The following is a 19,886-nucleotide window of genomic DNA, read 5'->3' on the forward strand; positions in this document are numbered from 1 at the left end:
TAGATGGTTTGCATCGACCTTGCACTGCAACGTTTAAGCTGCACATTATGTTTTGCCTGGAAACACACAGATTTGCAGTTCACGTGCATCAACGCCGTGGAACCTAATCTGTGAATGCAGTTCCATGGAGACAATTGCATTTTAAAATTTCTGTTGACGTCACCATGTTTGCCAATGGTTCTTGCAACACGAACACGCACAAGAAAAAAAGAAAGAAATGGCCCAATAATTCACAATGACAATGATCACACTGATGCATGTGATGCAGCACTTGACAGAATTATAGGCTCAGTTTATTGCAGGAAGTCATTCTAACATTATATATATGTATAAGGAATGGCATCAAGCCTGCCATTTAGTTTGCATACGTTACAACACATGTAGAAGACACTGTATAAGAGAGCGAAAAAAAAAAAACTATGGAAGACTGGAATTATCAGCAAGAAGACAATATACAGAAAGAATCCACCCTCCTTGCCACACCCCGTAGAGTGGGCCAAGAGCAGGCAGGAAGAGCTCACTTAGTGAATGATGAGAAAGCTACAAGCATTGCCAACTGCCCTGCTCAAAATATGTGGCAGTGACACATTACTAGGGGTGTGCGAATAGAGATTTTTGCGATCGTATCAAATAGTACCAGAAGCAAATCGAACAGTTTTCAAATAGCTTTCGAATAATCAATAGCCGTTATCACAATAGAAAACTATGTTCACATCCCAGTATTTTTAAGGCTGGCAAGTTCCAGTCTTTACATGGTGTGCTATGAAGCTTTGTTTATTAAAAGCACAGATGGAGCAGAAGCAAGCAAGTAGTGTCTTCACAGGCACAGGGCTCCTCAGCTACCCAAGCGACGTAGCCTGCTCCACTACGCAAGGTATGTTTTACGCCTATACTATGTCTGCGAGGGTGAAACATTACGATACTTTTGCTACAATATGTATTTGGGTGCAGTTGACATTTGGAAATATTCGAAAAGTATTCGAAAAATATCTGCACTTATAAATAGTGACTATTCAATTCTGACTATTCAAGTGACTATTCAAGACTGAATTGAGTTGGTCACTATTTGATGTGTTATTCGAAAGTTTGGAATATTCACACACCCCTACATGTTACAGAGTTAAATGAGGTCTCGCGAGACCAACACAATGCCACTAGACAGCAGCCGTGAGCTGGAGACATCAGCTGATCAGGACTGTGGAGAATGAAGCTTATCAAGTGCTGCCTCCAGCCTAGGACACTCGCATGTGGTAGGTGACACAAAAACTGAGCCAAACATATGAATAGAACACAACACGCAATACGCAGGCTCCAATGAATAAGCACGGCTGAAAGAAAGGACAGGCGATGCCCCTTTTTAAAACAAGATTGATACGTGTGAAATGACAACTGGATACCAGTCAATAAAACTCCAGAGGATGATGTGCATTAAGCACTCTGAAGGAAAACAAATAAGTTAGCAAGGCATTGCGCCAGGTACACCAAAGAATAAAACAAAGCCACTAGGCCGAAACCTCGAAGGTGGCAGCTAAAACATGACTACTCAAGACTGAGCATCTTCCTTACACAACCACTTACAAATACAGCATTAACTTGCACATAACTAGAAAATTTGTTACATAGGCAATATCAGTGTCCTCGTGACCCACCGAAAAAAAAAAATTCGCGTTTTTTTTTTTGCCACAGTTAAATAATGGCAAGTGGAAGACAACAGGGGCACTCTAATGCAAAATCTTGCACTAGCTTGAAATAGTACCAAAAATGTTGACTAAGTGGCAATTCTTGCAAGCAGCACCACCTAAACTTCAATCTATGATGTACTTGACTGCCACGCAGAGAGTGGCAGAGAAAGCTGCATATTTGTACTGGCAAAAGCAAAGACATTGCCATGTTACTGACCGTGTTGACATACAAACAATGCCTATATATACATTCATAGTCTCTGCAATGGCAGTCTAGGGCGAAGAAATAAATGATAGAAACTTAAGCAAAGTACACAGCAACGATGACAATTTTTTTTAGAAAGATACCACAGATAAATGAACTGCCACGATATCAATAAAAATAGCATCTGGTTTAAGTAAACCCTGTTTTCGTTTCTCAAGAAGCAATCTGTTTCTTGTGTGCTAGCCTAGAAACAAAGGTGCACATCATAGCATGACACAGGGTGGCATGCAAAATAATAGACTTCCAAATGCACACGTAGAACAGATTACAGACAAGGACACTCGATTGAAAAGTGGCTGTGCAGAAAAAAAAAAAAAAGCAACTCGTTTCTCTGTCATAAAGGCATTCCCAAGGCAGAGCCTAAGAGGAGGACGACACATCTTCCTCGGAGCTCTCCTCAAGCGAGTCGATGGACGAGGCTGTAGAGAGCGACTCCGCACTGCTGGCAAGTGACCGTGCAACATTGGCGAAGTTGTAGCGCAAGTCCACACACTCGTCTTCAACCTTGGTAAGCAGAATGTCAAGCTTCGATACAACAGTGTCCACATTGTCACGGTTGAAAACCATGGGTGGCTTGAACTTGAGCACATTGCCGTACTTGCCTTCTGTACTCAGCAGCACGCCATTTTGCTTGAGCCTACAACAAGCCAGGCAGACGAGAGGGGTGTGAAAAACATGTATGCCACAGGTGGAAGAATAATCTGCTTGTGTCACTCGTTACAATACGGGGCCTCGCTTAAAGACGGGAAGAAAAAAAAAATTAACCCCGAGGCTTTCTACTTCTGAAGGTAAAGATTGTTCCAAAATTGGCGACAGGGGATACCACCTCAATAGTAAGCATCTCCTCAATATAGTAAGCACGAACTAATAGCTGGACACAAAAAAAAAGTTAAGCTAAAATGCGTCTTGCCCAAATCAGTAACGAATATATGCTTTTACTGAATAGTGGATACAATGAAGGTATTTTTGTGCCAGATGAAACCTCATTATAATAAAGTTTAAATGTATTTGCGATTGGCACTGGTTTATTTTAAGTGACTAAACTAACCTTAGGGGAATAGGAAAACAAAGACAAGCCAGAATTATACAAGTGCACACTGCACAGTACAAATGATATTGGAGGGCATTTACAGAAGCAACATACAAGTTTCTCTTCCATTACACAACAATTCTGCTTGCATTGAACTTTTGCAATGTAGTTGTAGCAGCAGGGGCACCTAGCAATTTACATTTCTTATAATTGCCTGTTGCTGGCTTTTTTTTCTACCTGCTACATTATCACCCACCAATCAACTGATGATGCAAGGTGCAGCGGTGTAGGATGCATTAGATGTGCAACCACCCTAGTCCAATGCATCTATTTTTTTTTTTTGTCTGTGCACGAGCCAGCATTAAAAAATAATAATGAATTGAAGTGGTTCCCGAAATGACCTGCAAGAATGTCAAGGAGTTTGCTTATCCAGTGGCTCTTGGTAGCTAGCTGCAAACAGATTTCTAGTGGGCGAAGTTACTTAAATTCCCAAGAACAGGAAATTAAGATATTGAAACAGGGGACAGTCATTGAAGTTTGAATACTAAAGAAACCATATTCAACCAAGCATGCTTGCAGATAAGAGAAAAAAAAAAGGGGGGGGGGTGAGGAAGGCAATCTGGTGAATACACACCTGAGAGAGAGCACACTGGCTTGTTCTCCAGCAGGCTCCCTTGTCTCTCGATCAAGGACTAGTTCCACACCCACAAAAAGTCCACGACCCCTGCAGAGCAACACAGTACCCACCACTGTTGAACAATATCCGCATACTGATGTCCAGGTAAGCAGGCGCAACTGACAGAGCTTACAGGTGGTTCCTGCAGACACTAGTCTTAGTAATTTGCTGTTCGACTGGCAATTTCATTAGGATGACTATGTCAGGACTGACTACAGCTCAGGTTTCATACGAAGGCCTGAAAAATACATTATCAATATCTGCCTGATGCTGCAGGTGCTTTTTTTCCCTCCAACATTATTGTACTGTACTTCATAGTGACCTTCCATTTGTTTGGGGAGGTTTGATTTCCAGTTTTCCTCCAGAAAGCCAACAGGCCTTCCTGTCTTTATGAAAGGCCAGTTCTGTGGGTTTTTGTTTGCTCATTAAGGCCAATATGCATGACAGAGATGAGCAAAAGCACGGACAGTGTATGACATGACTGCATGTCACTGCTTCCCATGTAGCATGCTTCAACCATGGTCAGTGCCAAAGGTAAAATGCAGGTGCTTTTTCACTCTACCATTCAATGCGACCTGCTTCTGGCCAAGGATTCTGGAAAGAAGAGGTCCTTGGCAAGTCCACATGACAAAAGCCGCTCTGCCAGCTGTGCAAATGCATGTACCAAACGGTTGATCCTTGCCCACAACATTAACCCACAACATTATCGCACCTCCTGTGAAAAGAAAAGCTAGTCCTGTGACCCCTGAGACTACAAGAAGCGACCAATGTGCATCCACAGAGGATGTCCGAAACAAGAGGCCATGGCAAAATAAAGACAGCAACCACAAGACATGTGAAGGTTGAATGCCAGTGGCAGTTAAACAATCCCTTTGGGCGTTCAACGTAACTGGCAAATTTCAACAAGCGAGATCTTTGATTAGTTCTGTATTCGCAGAGGCATCAAACTGAGTGAGCTGTATTTTACAATTATCTTTACACGCAACGATAACTTTCCCTCTGCGATTGGGGAAATGCATGTACGTTGCCGACCGCAAAGCAAAGTTGCAGAGTGGGAACTCCAGAGTTATGGGCAGAAAACTCTCAACAGATATTGCAGTGTCGAGCAGTCAATGCTGCATGCAACATAACTGCGCTTCATTCCGATGACACGATTACTCGCATTCAGCCTGCATGATGTGCAAATGCAAACCACCTCCACATCATTGACTATCATAAAACTTAAGTAGACATTTCACTGAAGGACAATGAGTATAAGTCTAGAAAAAATATCAGTGTTGCTGGTGCTGTAAAGAAACAGCAAAATTAATCTTTCTCTGCAAATGCCTTTTTTCAGACTGCCCAATTATTTCAAGCAATTTTGTGGCCCTTCCATGTCTGAAGAAATGAGAATGGTGGCAGTGGCACTATATTTGCGCTGACAAGTTTTTTTTTGTTTTTTTTTTTTGATGGCAACACAAATTGTAGCAAACAAGCTTTGACAGGCAAAGCTTTGCTATTATGTACACCAATGCAAAAGGAATGCTTTTGGTCTCTAGATGTCTCATCAATGAAAATGATGAAAGCACTGCTTCAACAGCTGGTGGAGAGCAGTTGTGGAGTATACGAGAAATTAATGTTTACCAGGATATGCTTATTTTAAAGAGGGATTTTTTTCCAAGTCAGGTTAACGAACCAAAGCATATTTTTTTAATGTTAGGTTAATGAATGAAACTGAGTCAGTTGCAGTCGCCGGCAGATTTCTTGCACACGAAAAATATTGACTTGCCGAATTACTCTAACATTATATAGGGGCTAGTGGCAGTGCTACGACAATGCATAACGAAGACCGAAATACCGGACGCATTACAGTGTGCTATTCAATATTTCGGACTGCACCAGCAGAACTGTGCGAGAACTCAGGTGCCAGTATGGGCAGAAAGAGCAATCATTGCACCTTTTTTTTTGCCAATGCCTCCTTGAAACCAAAAGAACGTTTCTGGCCTAGTCCACTGCCTATTGAGTTAAACCCTGATATAACGAAGTAGGTAAAATCGGCAATTTGCTTCGTTATATCATATTTCGTATTGAAATTTGACCTTTTAAGCAAATAAGTACAGTCGCCAATCGATTTTTCTTGCCTGAAAAGGGGCTGTAGAATTTTCTGAATTGTCGGGCAATCGAAGAAAGCAAATTTGAATTGGAAAACAATTTTGATGGATTTGGGAGCCGGCAACGCATGATACGGTTCCATGCCAACGTCAACGATATCTTCACATAGGTGGTACGAATTCAGCACAGCTAGCCGTGCTTTCCCACGCACTCCACCCCTGCGACTGATAGCGTCGCCAGCACTGGGACAACACTATCATGAAAAGCGCCGGCAGCGGGGAACGAATGCTTCGTCTGTCTCTCGCTGCAACGGATCACCGAAACTCGAGATTACGCAACCTTCGATACTAAAGGCCAGCTTACATGACAGCTTACATGACATGCCACGCTATCTCGGCACACCCACTCTTTGCACAGGCGGCAGGTTACCTCTAACGCAGGGTGCATGGCTGCCTATGCACTCAGCCATGCTTCCAGCCATGCGCAGCTATGGCCGAGACGTGCGCCAGAAATCGCGATGAGCGCCGACTAATCCCCCCCCCCCTCCCGCTCCATGCGCACGCTTGATTGCATTACTGGGAGCTGTCTCCCCTCCCCTCTCTTTCCCTTTGTTTGCACAGGGAGGTGGCCACTCGTGCATAAAGCCACCATCTTTCTTTCTCACCCTCACACACTACCACCTTAAGCACAAAGTGTGCGGGGCGCGATAGGATCTTATCGCACTTGGAATTTATAGGGACATGATGGAGCTTCACTTCGGTGGTCGCTCTTGTCGTGCCGCGTGCGATTAGAGAGGTGCATTTGCAAGCAGCTGCTTGTAACTCATTCATTTGACTATCTGTGTACGCGGAAGTTTCCATCTATTGCCTTGGCATTCCTTTACTATGGAAGCGAAATTTTGTTATATTAAAATCTCACACAAACCTACTTCGTTATATCGAGGTTTGTACTGTAGTTGCCAGCTAAGCCAACAGGCCATGCCAAGCCAACCTGTTTGCAAGTCGGCATGTGTGCGTGCATGATCTACACACTTTGCACTTTTGCAATTTATTATGTTGTCGTTAAGCAATAAATGTTCAAAAACAGTATCAGCCAACACTGTTGTCTCCTGTTAAAAATTTGAGTCTTTCAGGATCATCAGCCAGCTCCACACTTGCAATTTGTGTCGACAGAAGCCCCAATGAAGCGAGAGAAGTGCTGCACAATGGACATTGTGTACCCGCGATCATTCTGCTAGTGACATGTGGTCCACCTATGTTCGAGTTGCCAAGAGATGAAAATTTGGTGCAAGCTGCAACTGGTACCTTCCCCTGTCTATCGTGAAGGCATAACATCGGCCAAAGCGTAGATTGACATGGTCGGATATAAACACACACATACTGCATTGCATTCACAAGTTTTCCTGGTCAGTTGCACATGAAAATGTTTTTCCCCCAGGGAAATATATATATTTTCTGACATGAATATTCAGTGCTTTGTGCAATCTCTGCAGAATCAGAATAATTGGTTGGCTACTGTACACAGTAGACCTCCGTTAATTTGATCATTACTGAAGGTCCCAGCCGGCGCCCATGTATTTCGACGAGTCCAAATGTTCAGTATTTCAATCCTAAAATTGGCCTTCCGATTTCTGACCTGCCCTTGGAAGGTTTTCAAGCAATAACCACAGCTTGCAATATTCAATTATGATATGTACCGAATTCCAACTTGCTACCTACCCTCTGCTGTCCCCCCTCCCTCCACCTAAAAGCAAATTGGGCAGAAAATTGCCTGTGCTGTTCAATCAGATACAAAACCGTTTTTGTGGTATTTGTATGCTTTGCCGTATAGCATGGGTGTATTGTGCAGAAGCTGAATTTAGGAAACCAGGTGCCATGGTGCAATACATTTTAGACCCTTGCCCAAGTTTTCTTGCTAAAAAAATCAGGTGCGCACTTCATTTCTGCTTTGCTTAGGCGCTTTAATGCCATATCTACAGTGGAACCCCGTTCATACGTTTTTCACCGGACCGAGGAAAAAAAACGTAACAGCCGGGAAAACGCAACAGTGAGGAAAGCTCCGAAAATGAATGAAAAAAGTGCAGCTTCAACTATAGACAATTTATTTCCACAGAGTGCACTTAGAACTTTAAAAAGTCTAGAATGGTGGCTTGCCGTTTCTTTTGCTCGCTAGAAATCACCACACGTTTCTCAATAGCCTGGAAGGCCGCATTGCTGTCAGCGTCGCTGTGAGGTGCGGCGTACCTGCGGAGGAGGTGCGGCGTACCTGCGGAGGAGGTCCAGAGCCGCGACGGCTTCTCCAAATCTAGGATTTGGCAACTCCCCGTCATGCGGCTCGTGCTCCTCGTCGTCACCGCGCCACGGCAATGGCAACGGACAAAGGAATATCCGCGGGAAATTTTGCCCTCTTTGGCATAATCATGCTAACGTGCTCACAATTGTTTAGTATTGCTGCGCAGCGCGCGCGTCCGAGCAGCCCGGTTGCGCGCAGTGCGGCGTGGTTTCGCAAAAATGTAAACAAGAGAGGAGAGCTGGCCCGATAGGCGGAGCAACGCCATGAGCAACGCCAACTTCCGGCTTCCCTTTAGCTATAGCTTCACAAAGAGTGACGTCAGGGCCTCTCCCGAGTTTCCTTCCTCCGTGGGTCAACCCGTCCAACCAAACCATGCGGCGACCGTAATCACAGTGATGATAGTGAGAGGATTTTTCACGAATGGCCACCTAGTGGCGGCCTCTCGAACTGGCGTGCGGCTTCTTGCAGCCAGTTCCATAGCCAAGCCCGGTCAAAACTCGTCAAAAGCCAAAATGGCGGTTGGAGCGCGTGGCCTACGTTAGTCCAGGCGGGTTCGGGTTGCGACGCATCATGCGGGAACGTTTTCACAGCTACTATGTAACAGCGGGGTTCCTTATATATTGGATCCTATGGAAGCTATGCCAGGACCGGATGAAAACGACGTAGCAGCCGGGAAAACTCAGCAGTGAGGAACGTAACAGCGGGGTTCTACTGTACATTAGTTTTCTACTGGACACAGAAAGTTGGTGGACGTTTAAGGGAGTGTTAAAATCGGGCAAATGCTGACGAATTATTCCGCAACGTGTTTTGGCATTTCTTCTGCATTTTGCTTAATTTGACCCCCTGGATAATACGATTGAATTTTTTAGCTCCGACAGGGTAGACTCAATGGAAGTCAACGGCGCAGACTTTTTCCTTGGGTTCTATAACTGCACCCTCACCTTATCATATAATGGCCATGTTGTAATCGAATAAACACTTGAACTGGACAAAGTAGGGGCAGCAGGTTTCGGAGAGGTACACTGCGGTCCACTGTTTACGGGAACACGAGTGTAGGGTACTTGCAAATTTTTCCAAATGGCAAGTGTACAGTCGCCCGGCTTTGCACCAGATAATTTGTGGGCATTGGCACTAGCACACTTTTGCAATGCGCAATGACATACATTCAGCCAGTTATAGCAGCTAGAGTGCCAGCAAACTCAAAGATACACATTATGGAGTTGGACCTTTGACTTTGGTCACTCGACATGGCCACTTACCGGACATCACCAATGAGAGGATGCCTCTGTTGAAGCTCTCGCAGAGAGGCCAGGAGGTAGGCACCCACTTCCTTGGCATGTTGCTGCAGCTTCTCGTTTTCAATGACGTCCAACACTGCAGAAGCCACTGCCACGGACACTGGGTTACCACCATACTGGACACGGGGGAAAAAAAAAAAAGAAATGTGCGCCATGTAAAGAAATATACCGGTGCAAGCATGTAGCCGTAACTTTCTCAAGAGTGACCATGACCATTGCATGTTCAAAGCCGCCATCTTTGCAAATACCATGTGGCGGCTCCTCGTTCTAAACAATGTTCATAGGAACACAACGGTCTCTTTTTTTTTTTGTAGCTTCGAGTGCCTCATCACAAGACTAGCTTTGGATTTACATGGCAGGCTCGAAAATATCACGTAGCAGCACGCCGACACCTTGGCTACAGACTCATTTACACAGATGGCAAATGAACGCGGATGGAAAAAAAAGGGGGGGGGGGATGAGGCTTATCAATGACAATTGTGCTTATTACCATCGTCATCAATCCACGTCCCAGCAATAGGTCCCTCAGATTTTACAGACTATGCTTTTGTGGAAAGCATGCACCAGAAAAGATTAAAGGAGCCGGAAGCACGTCATGGCTGGCATATTCCCATCTTTATATTTGCAAATGGCGTGGCCGATGGGGCGCAGCCGCGCATTTGGCATGTCGAGCAACTTGTTCGTCACAGAGGTCTGTTGTCTCAGTGCCCCCATTTTGTGTGTTGTGGGATGTTTCTGTCGCAGCGGCGGCCAGACCTACATCCAAGGTGGTGTTTTCAGCCAATGCGCATTGCATATGCAGCATCTAGGACAGTCCAAGATTGTGAAGGACAGATAATTGAAGAGGCCCACAGTGCGTGGGCCACCATGTCTTTGTCACATGGCATACCGGGGACTAGCGTACCTGAAGAGAATGACCGCGTTCCTGTTCAGGTACAGACCTGAAATCTGTGAACACAAGAGCGTGTGGCTGGAGATACCATTTGTGCCTTGTACAGGCACACTCGCATTATCAGAGAGATTATTCGTCATGAACTTAATTGAACGCACTCTGAGCTTAGTGTGCATGCAGCACGTAATCTCACTGGTAAGGCCAGTGAGCCCGTGGAAGACACAAATGGTATTGTCGGGAATTTGGGGGGTCACAGCAGAGCACCAGAACAAGTTGACCAGCATAGCAGGCTTCTAGGACAGCAATGCATGCCCTGCTTACGCCTCAAGCATGCGCTGCGCAACTTAATTTTCACCATGTTTCGCAGTTGGCACCAAGGCAATGACCTTAGCATCCCCGCGTGGTGTCGTCGGTGGGCACTGTGGTGTACCCATGCCCTGTGCTCATGCACTGTTTGTTACAGATCCGAGGTCTGTATATGAAGCATGGATTTTGTAGAGTACGTAAGTGTCAACAGCTGCGCCATGGTCTGCGGTGCCATCACAGACGATGACATCATTGGCCAAGTAGTCAGCAATGACGACACAGTGGAAGACGACGATGATGTGGATGAAAAGGAAGCACCAGTGCGGTCTCTTACCACAGGTGATGGAAGGACTGAATCACGCATGGCTGTTCTTCAGTGTTGAAGAAGATAAGCTTACACCAATCACTTTCAGAGAAATAAAGAAAAAGCAGAAAGCGATCCCGGATTTCTTTTGTAAATAAAAGGCGATGCTTCCAGAGGTGCTCCTATTCATTTCATCATCAAATATAGCCTTCTTTTAATCACTTACATTAGCTCAAATTTCGTTTAATTCGAATTCGGCGGGTGTCCCCATAAAACCTGAATAAACAAGTTTTTACTGCATCCAGCACGAGTTTCAAGCAGTCAAGGAGCAAGGTCAAGAAAACCAAAAAAGGTACCTGGAGGTAACGTGTGTGCAGTAATCTAGACTGAGCCTTTATAAAGGCCCTACAACTGATGCCAAAGGACGAAGGTATAAATGCCAATGTCACACAAAAGCCATAGTACAGATGGGCCCCTGACGAACTTACTGTGTTGAAGTACTCAGCACCTTGAGCTTCAAATCTGCTTGCGACTTCTTTCGTAGTCACCACCATGGCAATTGGGTGGCCATTGCCGATTGGTTTGCCCAGGGTTACAATGTCGGGGCAGATGTCTGCAACAAACAAAATAAAAATTATTCAAGGGTCCGAGACTGCTCAAGCGTGGCATAATGCTTTAACGTCCCCATTCTGACCAGCTACAAGGGAAGCAGACAAAAGGTCACACAGATGCTACTTGGTCAACTGATTGGAACAATACAGGGGTGGGACTGCCCAAAGTCATCCTAGAGCAGGTTAGAGCACATGAAATTTCATTTTGAAGCAGCTTGAATTTTAGCTTGAATCCTGAATTTTAGTGGAATAATGGAATGGAAGTGCACTTCAAAACCACGACGAAACACAAAATTAACCAACACAAGCACTGTACTGCAACTGTGTTAAGCAATGTCTTAATAAGCCGAATTTTTAAGCAGATTACCCGAATACTAAAATAGTCTAGTGCATGCAAATTTTGGTAATAGTGTGTAGATTATTAATTGGTGGTAGCAATCGCAAAAACATGCATTCTGCAATGGCAAGTCCAAAATTTCGGAAAGTAATCGGACATTTTTTATAAATACGTTTTTCTTCAATGTTTCGACAGTGAATGGAAATGGCTTCACCAATAGACTGCAAGGAGAAGCCAGTGTTATGAACTAGTGTGGTTTACTGAAAGCCATTTCTACATAATAGAAATAGTTTCACCTTGCTGCAAGTGAATCAGAATGTGGGACAGTAGAAGCCCGCTTTGTAGCTATAGCGTACTAGAACATAGAAAGGGGTAGGTTGAGTGGTGGCACGGCGCCTGCTTTCCTGTGAAGCCGAAAACATCAGCGACAACGATCGAACTATATATTTCTGTGCCGATGCTCATGATGATAGCAGAAAATGTTCTCAAATTACGCAGTCCAGTGAATGCAGTAATATCATTTCTGGGTCCCCACATGCCATCACAGACCCAGAGAGCAGCAATCGGCCCCGGGGTGGTATATGCAACTATTTCAATCTGTTTTTATTCACAATAAGCCCTTCATGACTGGTCAAAATGGCAGGGGTCTCTCCCATATGGGCACAAAAACAGACGAATGGTTTTATGTTACACCGGCCCTGGAGACAGAGACTCCTGCCCGCTGAACCCGCTCATCGCACACCTCCCTAATACAGGATTCTTTCGCATTGCACGAAATCAAAGTTTTGGCCAACACTTCCATTTCCATAATGTAACTACTGCTACACATTCGTATGCAAGCAGACGTACATCATCATCATCCTATTTTATGTCCACTGCAGGACGAAGGACTCTCCCTGCGATCTCTAATTACCCTTGTCCTGCACCAACCGATTCCAACTAGCGTCTGCGAATTTTCTAATTTCATCACCCCACCTGGTCTTCTGCTGCCCTCAACTGCGCTTCCCTTCTCTTGGCACCCACTCTGTAACCCTAATGGTACACCAATTATCTAACCTATGCATTAGACGACCTGCCCAGCTCCATCTTTTTCCCTTAATGTAAATTAGAATATTGGCTATACCCATTTGCCCTCCGATCCAAACCTCCCTCTTTCTGTCCTTTAACTCTTTCGTTACTGCGAGAAAGTTGTAGTTCTTTATAGGTCTCAGAAGGGGCACTCCAAAGGGTGTAAACTGTTCTATGCTGATAATGCGCGTGCCGTTCGTTACTGGAAAGTTCCGGGCTCGCAGCGTTAAAGAAAGGAAACGCATCAAGGCAGATGACGATTATCGTTGTGTGGCAGAAGGGGCACGCCAAAGGGTGTAAACTGTTCTTAGGGTGTAAAATGCACCGATTGTACACCTTTCTTTTCAATGATAATGGTAAGCTTCCAGTCATGGAGCTGACAATGTCTGCCATATGTGCTCCAACCTATTTTTATTCTGTAAATTTCTTTCTCATAATCAGGGTTCCCCGAGAGTAACTGACCATAGGTAGACATACTCTAGAGGCTCACTGGGGATCCTGAACTCGTGTTCCCTTGCCTGGCTATTCATCATAATCTTTGTCTTCTGCATATTAATCTTCAACCCCACTCTTACACTCTCTGTTAAGGTCCTCAATCATTTGCTGTAACTCATCTCTAGTGTTTCTGAACAGCACAATGTCATCTGCAAACCAAAGGTTGCCGAGATATTCGCAGTCGAACCTTACTCCTAAGCCTTCCCAGTTTAATGTACAGATGTACAGTCATGGACAAATGAAATGTAGATAAGAAATCACAAAGAACACTCTTCTTAAGTAACAACTCCCCAGCATGATCTCGCACCGCTACTTATCGGGTTGACAAAGGTGCCATAGGGCTCACACTAAGCTTGAAGGCAAAATTGCGCCGACATTACATATTGGCGAAAACAGATAAAGAATGCTTTCTAGTTTGTCCCAACATGTTTAAGTAGCTTAAACCCATACCTATAATGATAAAGTATATGGCTATATGAGGCAGTTTCACTTTACAGTGGAAATAATCACATGAAGGCACTATCAGCATAAATTCAAACACAAACCATTCTGAGACTAACTACTCCAATGCGTTAATTATTTTGTTTTCAGTTTCAGGAAACTGAAAACAGTGGCTTAATTCAAACTTAAAAATGTACACGTGGTACTACTCCATGCTTAGAAACTGGCTACCAGTCAACGTCCAGTTTTTCAGACTCCCTAGGGGCCGCAAAAACATCCGAAAAAATGAATGCATGCGCTTTACTACCCCAAAACCTCAAGTCATCATAGGCACGTTCGAAACTGCTAACAGCTGTGAATTGTTTCAATGAAAAACACACCACCAAACAGCAAGAAGCTTGGTAGTGAACGTCCCAGTAGCTAGGCCTAGCATTGCTGCGGTGGTGGCTACAGCTACCAGTGGATCTGCGTGCGAGAGCACTGGTTCGAGGTTGCAAGCTAATCAAAATGACAGTGGCTTCGATTATTGCTGTTTCAGACCTCCAGGCATGGCAAAAACTGTCTGGAAAAATCAGATGGTGAAAAATATTGCATCTGAAATTCCAGACATTCTTATACACTGACTTTATGGGGTATGTGACAGTTTTGCGAAGGCATCCCAATAATCGGGCATGTCAGAAGAAAAAGATATCGGTCATCGACTGTTTTTACACATAAGCGGCGTTCGTTATGGCACGCAGTTCTATTTATGCCAACGGTACAAGAGCAAAAGCAATGACCACAGTGGGAACAAGATAATGAAGCACTGGACGCGTGGAAAAAACAGCTAAATAAGCTTCTAGTTCACTCGGGGCGCCTTCAGCCTACTTTTCGTTGTTTTGCACCTCGGTTAGGGAGCACTCAACCCACTCAACCATATTCTGGTAGAGTAAATACAGCTGCCCTGGCCGTTCCAACAGCAGCGACAACAGCCGGGAGTAGCCGCACATGCACCGCCCACTTGCTGGAAGCGCCAAAAAGCCCAGTGTTATAAGCAAAAAAATTATGAGAAACTGTGTAGGAGGAGCCGTTGCACAGTATGTGGAATGCGAGCGGCCGCACTTTTTTTTTTGGAGAATGAGTCCACTCGCTGTTTGCGGCCACTGCCTCAGCACACATGCTCAAGCAGTTCTGGCACAGCGTGGCGCAATTTTGGTCACTTTCTATTTGGCGCAATTAGCACAGGAGCCCCACCCCTGGTATAGCGTAGTATGCACGCCGAGTAGATATTAGCTACAACTTCATCTCAATTTAAAAAAGAAAATGGGGTCCATGAGGGATGCTGGATTAACTTTGACTGCCTGGGAATTGATTTCTACGAAATTACAGCCGCACAAGCATTATTACAAAGGTGCAAAAATGTTATCTCTTTTGGAGAACTAAGGTGCCTTGCAAGAGAAAAAAAGGGTACAGATGCACCAGGAAAATATGCAACTTCCTGAAAAAAAGAAAAGAGGAAATTTTGCAATGACCGTCGACCAGCACAGATAGGGTCTCTCCGTAGTAAACTAAAGGGCATTTAGCAGTACTCCAGGAAGCCTTGAAATTCCTCACGTTTCAAGAAAATGTAGCACAGCCACCACGACAGCAGCAAAATGAGAGCTCAAGCCTATGCAATGAGCTATTTTTTCATAAAGGGGAAAACCAGCCTAAATACCTTGCCCCAATGGAAGTTGCCACCAGAACAGTGACGGATCTGCCACAAAGAATTTTGGTTTTTGCTCACCGTTAGTGCATGCTCAAAAATAAGATCAAAAAGAAAAATTATGCAGCCCGAGAATCATCAAAGGAAATTTGAAAGTTTGTGGCAGCATTCAAGCGAAGTGAAGAGTTAAGTCAGTCATGCCGCGACAAATAAATACCACCAGGCAAACATACAAAAAAGGAAGAAAAAATTGCGCTCCCGTTAAAGCTGCCATGAGCTGTATCTGCATGGATGAAAGGAATGCTGACCTTCCCCCTGAAGCTGGAAGCCCCACATGTGCTCTCCAACACGCCCGAATCCAGTTTGGACTTCATCAGCGATGCAGACGCCACCAGCTTCTCGAACGTACCTAGAGGTAGGTAAAGGAAAAATAAGATTATCCCACAGAAGACCACGTAAAAGAGCAGAATACAGTCCACACCCAGCTTCACACCGAACGTGTGCATTTTGTCCCTCTGTAGCTTTATTGCCATAGCAATCGTGTGGACGCGCCAGGCGAATTTTGGCCATGGTCATCGCCATGATGTTTCATATAAATTCGAAGTGCAATAACATTGTGCCCTGCATGCTGTAGGTGCGAGGGGAAGGATGCGAGCGTGAGCCAAGAAGTATGGCAGCTTGATGCATGCTCAGTGTTGGAGGCCACATGATCAAGCACTCATCACTGTCACAGTCAGTGACAGTGACCGACTGTGATTGTATGTCTGTGCTCCTTTCTTTCTCTATCTCTACTTTGTCATCACTTTACCTGTCCCTCCCCTCTTTCCCCAGTGTGGGGTAGCAAACCGGATCTTCCCCTCTGGTTAACCTCCCTGCCTTTCCCCTTTCCTCTGTCTCTCTCTCCTCCTCTAGACTGGCCCTTGGCTATGCAATGGCTGCCTGCACAGCTGAGCACATATGCGGTCTGCACACCGTATCTAGGAGGTAATCTGTGGAGAGAGCAAAGGCAAAGGGCGAGCTGAGATTGATGGTGGCTTCATGTGCACCATCTTTCACATGCTTTGTGTTGGGGGTCGTGTAATCTCGTGTTTCAGAAGCCCATTGAAGCAAGAAGCAGCCCGAAGCATTCACGGTCATCGAACGAGATCTGTGCATGCTTGCTTATGCATGTGCGACACCAGGCTTGTTAATTAGCAAGTGAATTTTCGGCATTTATGCGGCCAATATAACAATAATCTTACTGTCTGTAATTGTCTAATACAGTACAACCTCATTCATATGTTCTGCAAAAGAAAAACACAAGAAAAATATACTAACTCACGAAAGTACTAAGTCACTAACTAAATGAATTTGGCATCCTCAATTGTAGTTGACATCTATGTTTTAAAGTGAAGAGCTGCACAAATCATTGTGGCCCAAGATGCCAATGCGCACCGAGCTGGTGGGGCCGAAGAGGCCAGAGACGCACTGTCGTTTTCCTATGGTGTTACGTTTTAAATGGTGCCAGGAGACAAAATTGAGCTGGTGGGCAACGCCAGGATATGATGCAGCCAGAGCGAAATATGATGCAGCAACAAGGAACGGCAACACAGTTGGGTTGTCGCCTAGATCCTTATCGCAGTAGGTCTGGTGGAGACAGCAGTGAACTTGAGATGCGATCCGAGATTTGCTGGTATTGGAAGAGGAAACAGTGCATGCCGGCACTTCCACAAGTGGGCGAATACTGCAGGAAAACTTTCCCGACAGATCCCTACTGCTCTCATTCAAGCGTGCCTCGCATCTTTTCTTGTTCACATGGGGTCTAATGTTCGGATTTCACAGACTTAAAAAGAAAGTGAAATGTCGAATCATCGACGGCATCAAGAATTACTACGTCAACACTCTTACTGAATGAATCAGCGAAAGCAGTGCGGAAGCTGCAATTGCCGTCATCTCACAACTGACTTAACACTCGCAGTGCTGCCATGGCTTCATCCCAAGACATACTTTTTACAACAGCGCACATCCAGATTATTTTTTCATCAGTGAGCTGGTTGCAAACAGAAGATCCGTCCATTGCGAGGTAGCCAGTACTTCTCCTCCTCGACAGCTTCCGCTGTGTTTGAGACATTGTGCCAATTCAGAATGAAACTACTGTTTGCCCCAACCACTGCAGACGAAACTGTGGTCTCTATTGACATGATCACGGACAGCAACCACGCATTTATAAGGGCACGTGGCAAACGCAGTGTTATGCACAGTGGTAAACACAAGAATAAAAGCTGCAGAGGCACAAATGCACACAAAGCGTCCCACATTCACATATGATTTCTGCCACTGACGATGCATACTGTGATGCTTCATTTTAGTTGGAAGCCAATGCCGCTCTTGCTTTGTTGTGTTGCTCATTTGCGGTGTTCCACCCTCAACAATCTCCAAGAGTTGTCTGAATTAACAGGTGTGTGGCCCAAGACGTACAAATTAACAAGAGTTTGATTCCATTAAATAGTGCATATGACTGCCGGGACCAAAGGACAAGTCTGATTTTCTGAATTAACAAGGTTTTACGGTATTGGGCAATTTTTTGGGTTCTCCATCGCAAATGTTGGCGCCGGGATACCCTACAAAATAGGATCTTACCAATGAAGGTTCTAGTGTACATTCCTATAGCTATCGATGCTTCACCTGAAAGGTAGAGTGGCGACCTTTTCAGAGCACAGCTCTCATGCGCCCGTTCATGTGGCGAGCGAAGACGTTGTCCCTCGCAACTGAGCGAACAAGCACAGGGAAGGATGAAAGTGAATGCGGAGTACAGCGGGAGATGAAAGATGGCGATAATGAAGAGAGTGCAAGGTGACAAGCGGAGGAGGAGGGTACGGCAAAAGTGCGAAAAAAAAAAAGCATAGTGTCACGCAAGATGGGCTTTGCGTCAACAATGGCTACGAGATGGCTCCAGAGTAACGCGCATAGTCTGTATAGAAACGGAGCTGCATGGGCGGAGGTCTGTCTGCGGTGGCTGCTGTGAATAATGCCCACGTGTCACCCACGCGCTGCCTCTCGTGTTCTCCAGAGTAAAGAGGCAGTCGCACCACACTGCGCTCCGTTTGCAACATGCCGCACAAGCCATATTGTCCGCACTAGCCAATACATTGTGAAATTAAAATATGTATAAAGCTGCATTCAAATTTTGCATTAGAGAGTATCGTAATCATCGGTGAATGTTTTCTTTCACATTTGTCTGTGGAAAGTAAGTATTTTCCCCTTTTGCATGTTTTTCCTGTCTTACTTTGCCTTCTACATGTGGAGACAGTCTATAAAGGCTGGTCCTCAGGCATTATGCTTTTAACACGAGCGTTTGCATTCTTTTAAATTGTCATTCACCTTCGACTGTTAGGTGCGCGCAACTGTTTGAAAAAATTAGGGGGTTTTACGTGCCAAAACCACTTTTCGATTACGAGACACGCCGTAGTGGAGGACTCCGGCAATTTCGCCTACCTGGGGATCTTTAACGTGAACCTAAATCTAAGTACACAGGTGCTTTTCCTTGCTGGTGAAGCAGCGCACAAACACGGACACAGTGGAGACAAGTAGGAATAGACGACACTCGCTGCAGCGAGTGTTGTCTATTCCTACTTGTCTCCACTGTGTCCGTGTTTGTGCGCTGCTTCACCAGCAAGGTACTATGATCACTCACCAACTAGCCCAACTTTCCACGTTACAGGTGCTTTTCCATTTCGCCTCCATCGAAATGCGGCCGCCATGGCCGGGATTCGATCCCACGACCTCGTGCTCAGCAGCCCAACACCATGGCCACTGAGCAACCATGGCAGGTGCAACTGTTTGGTCTACACAATTTGTGCGTGTGTAAAAGCTTCGAAGATCGTTATTTTGGCTATAAAGTAAAACCTCGTTATTGTTCATTCGGAAAATTTAACTAGTCCTATAGTCCCAGTCAGCATATGCATTAATGGAATCAAACTAATTCGGACATACTTGGCCACACATTGGTTAATACAGAGAACTCTAGGAGCGCGGAGCGCCAGAAATATGTAAACCAAAACAAAAACGGTGCTAGCGTCCAACCGAAACGAAGCAGCGGAGTCCACATCACCATAGTCGTGAGCGGAAATCGTACAAGGGATGCTTTGCGACTATTTATTACCTTTGTAGTGTAATCTTGCATTTAGTGCCGCGCATAACATCGCGTCAGCCACGTGCCTTCATAACTGCTTAGTTGCCATCCATAATCGCGTCGTCAGCAACCGCAGTTTCGCCCGCAGTGTGGTTTTTGCAAACCATAATTTCGTTTTAATTAGGTGAGCGCATCAGTCGCGTGCTTTCAGAATTGAGTGGTTGGGTCCACGATCTCGTCAAGAGTGACCATGGTTTGGTCCACAGTGGTTGCAGCAAGCAGTACAGTTGACCCTCAATATAA

General features: G+C 45.1%; 1 protein-coding gene across 3 annotated transcripts in view; it reads right to left on the reverse strand.

Annotated features, from left to right (window-relative positions):
- Nucleotides 1-271: 271 nt before the first annotated feature.
- The window catches only part of LOC142576111 (5-phosphohydroxy-L-lysine phospho-lyase), a 34,043-nt gene continuing 14,428 nt past the window's right edge, over nt 272-19,886 (reverse strand). For all 3 annotated transcript variants that reach the window (XM_075686067.1, XM_075686082.1, XM_075686075.1), the window contains 5 exons: nt 15,781-15,881; nt 11,325-11,449; nt 9,296-9,450; nt 3,612-3,701; nt 272-2,584 (listed from right to left, as the gene is read on the reverse strand). In XM_075686067.1, coding sequence (XP_075542182.1) covers nt 2,308-2,584; nt 3,612-3,701; nt 9,296-9,450; nt 11,325-11,449; nt 15,781-15,881 — 748 coding nt within the window. In that variant the 3' untranslated portion in view covers nt 272-2,307. The remainder of the gene's footprint in view (nt 2,585-3,611; nt 3,702-9,295; nt 9,451-11,324; nt 11,450-15,780; nt 15,882-19,886) is intronic.

The sequence above is a fragment of the Dermacentor variabilis genome, chromosome 1 (genome assembly GCF_050947875.1).
Source record: "Dermacentor variabilis isolate Ectoservices chromosome 1, ASM5094787v1, whole genome shotgun sequence".
Classification (NCBI taxonomy): Eukaryota; Metazoa; Arthropoda; class Arachnida; order Ixodida; family Ixodidae; genus Dermacentor; species Dermacentor variabilis.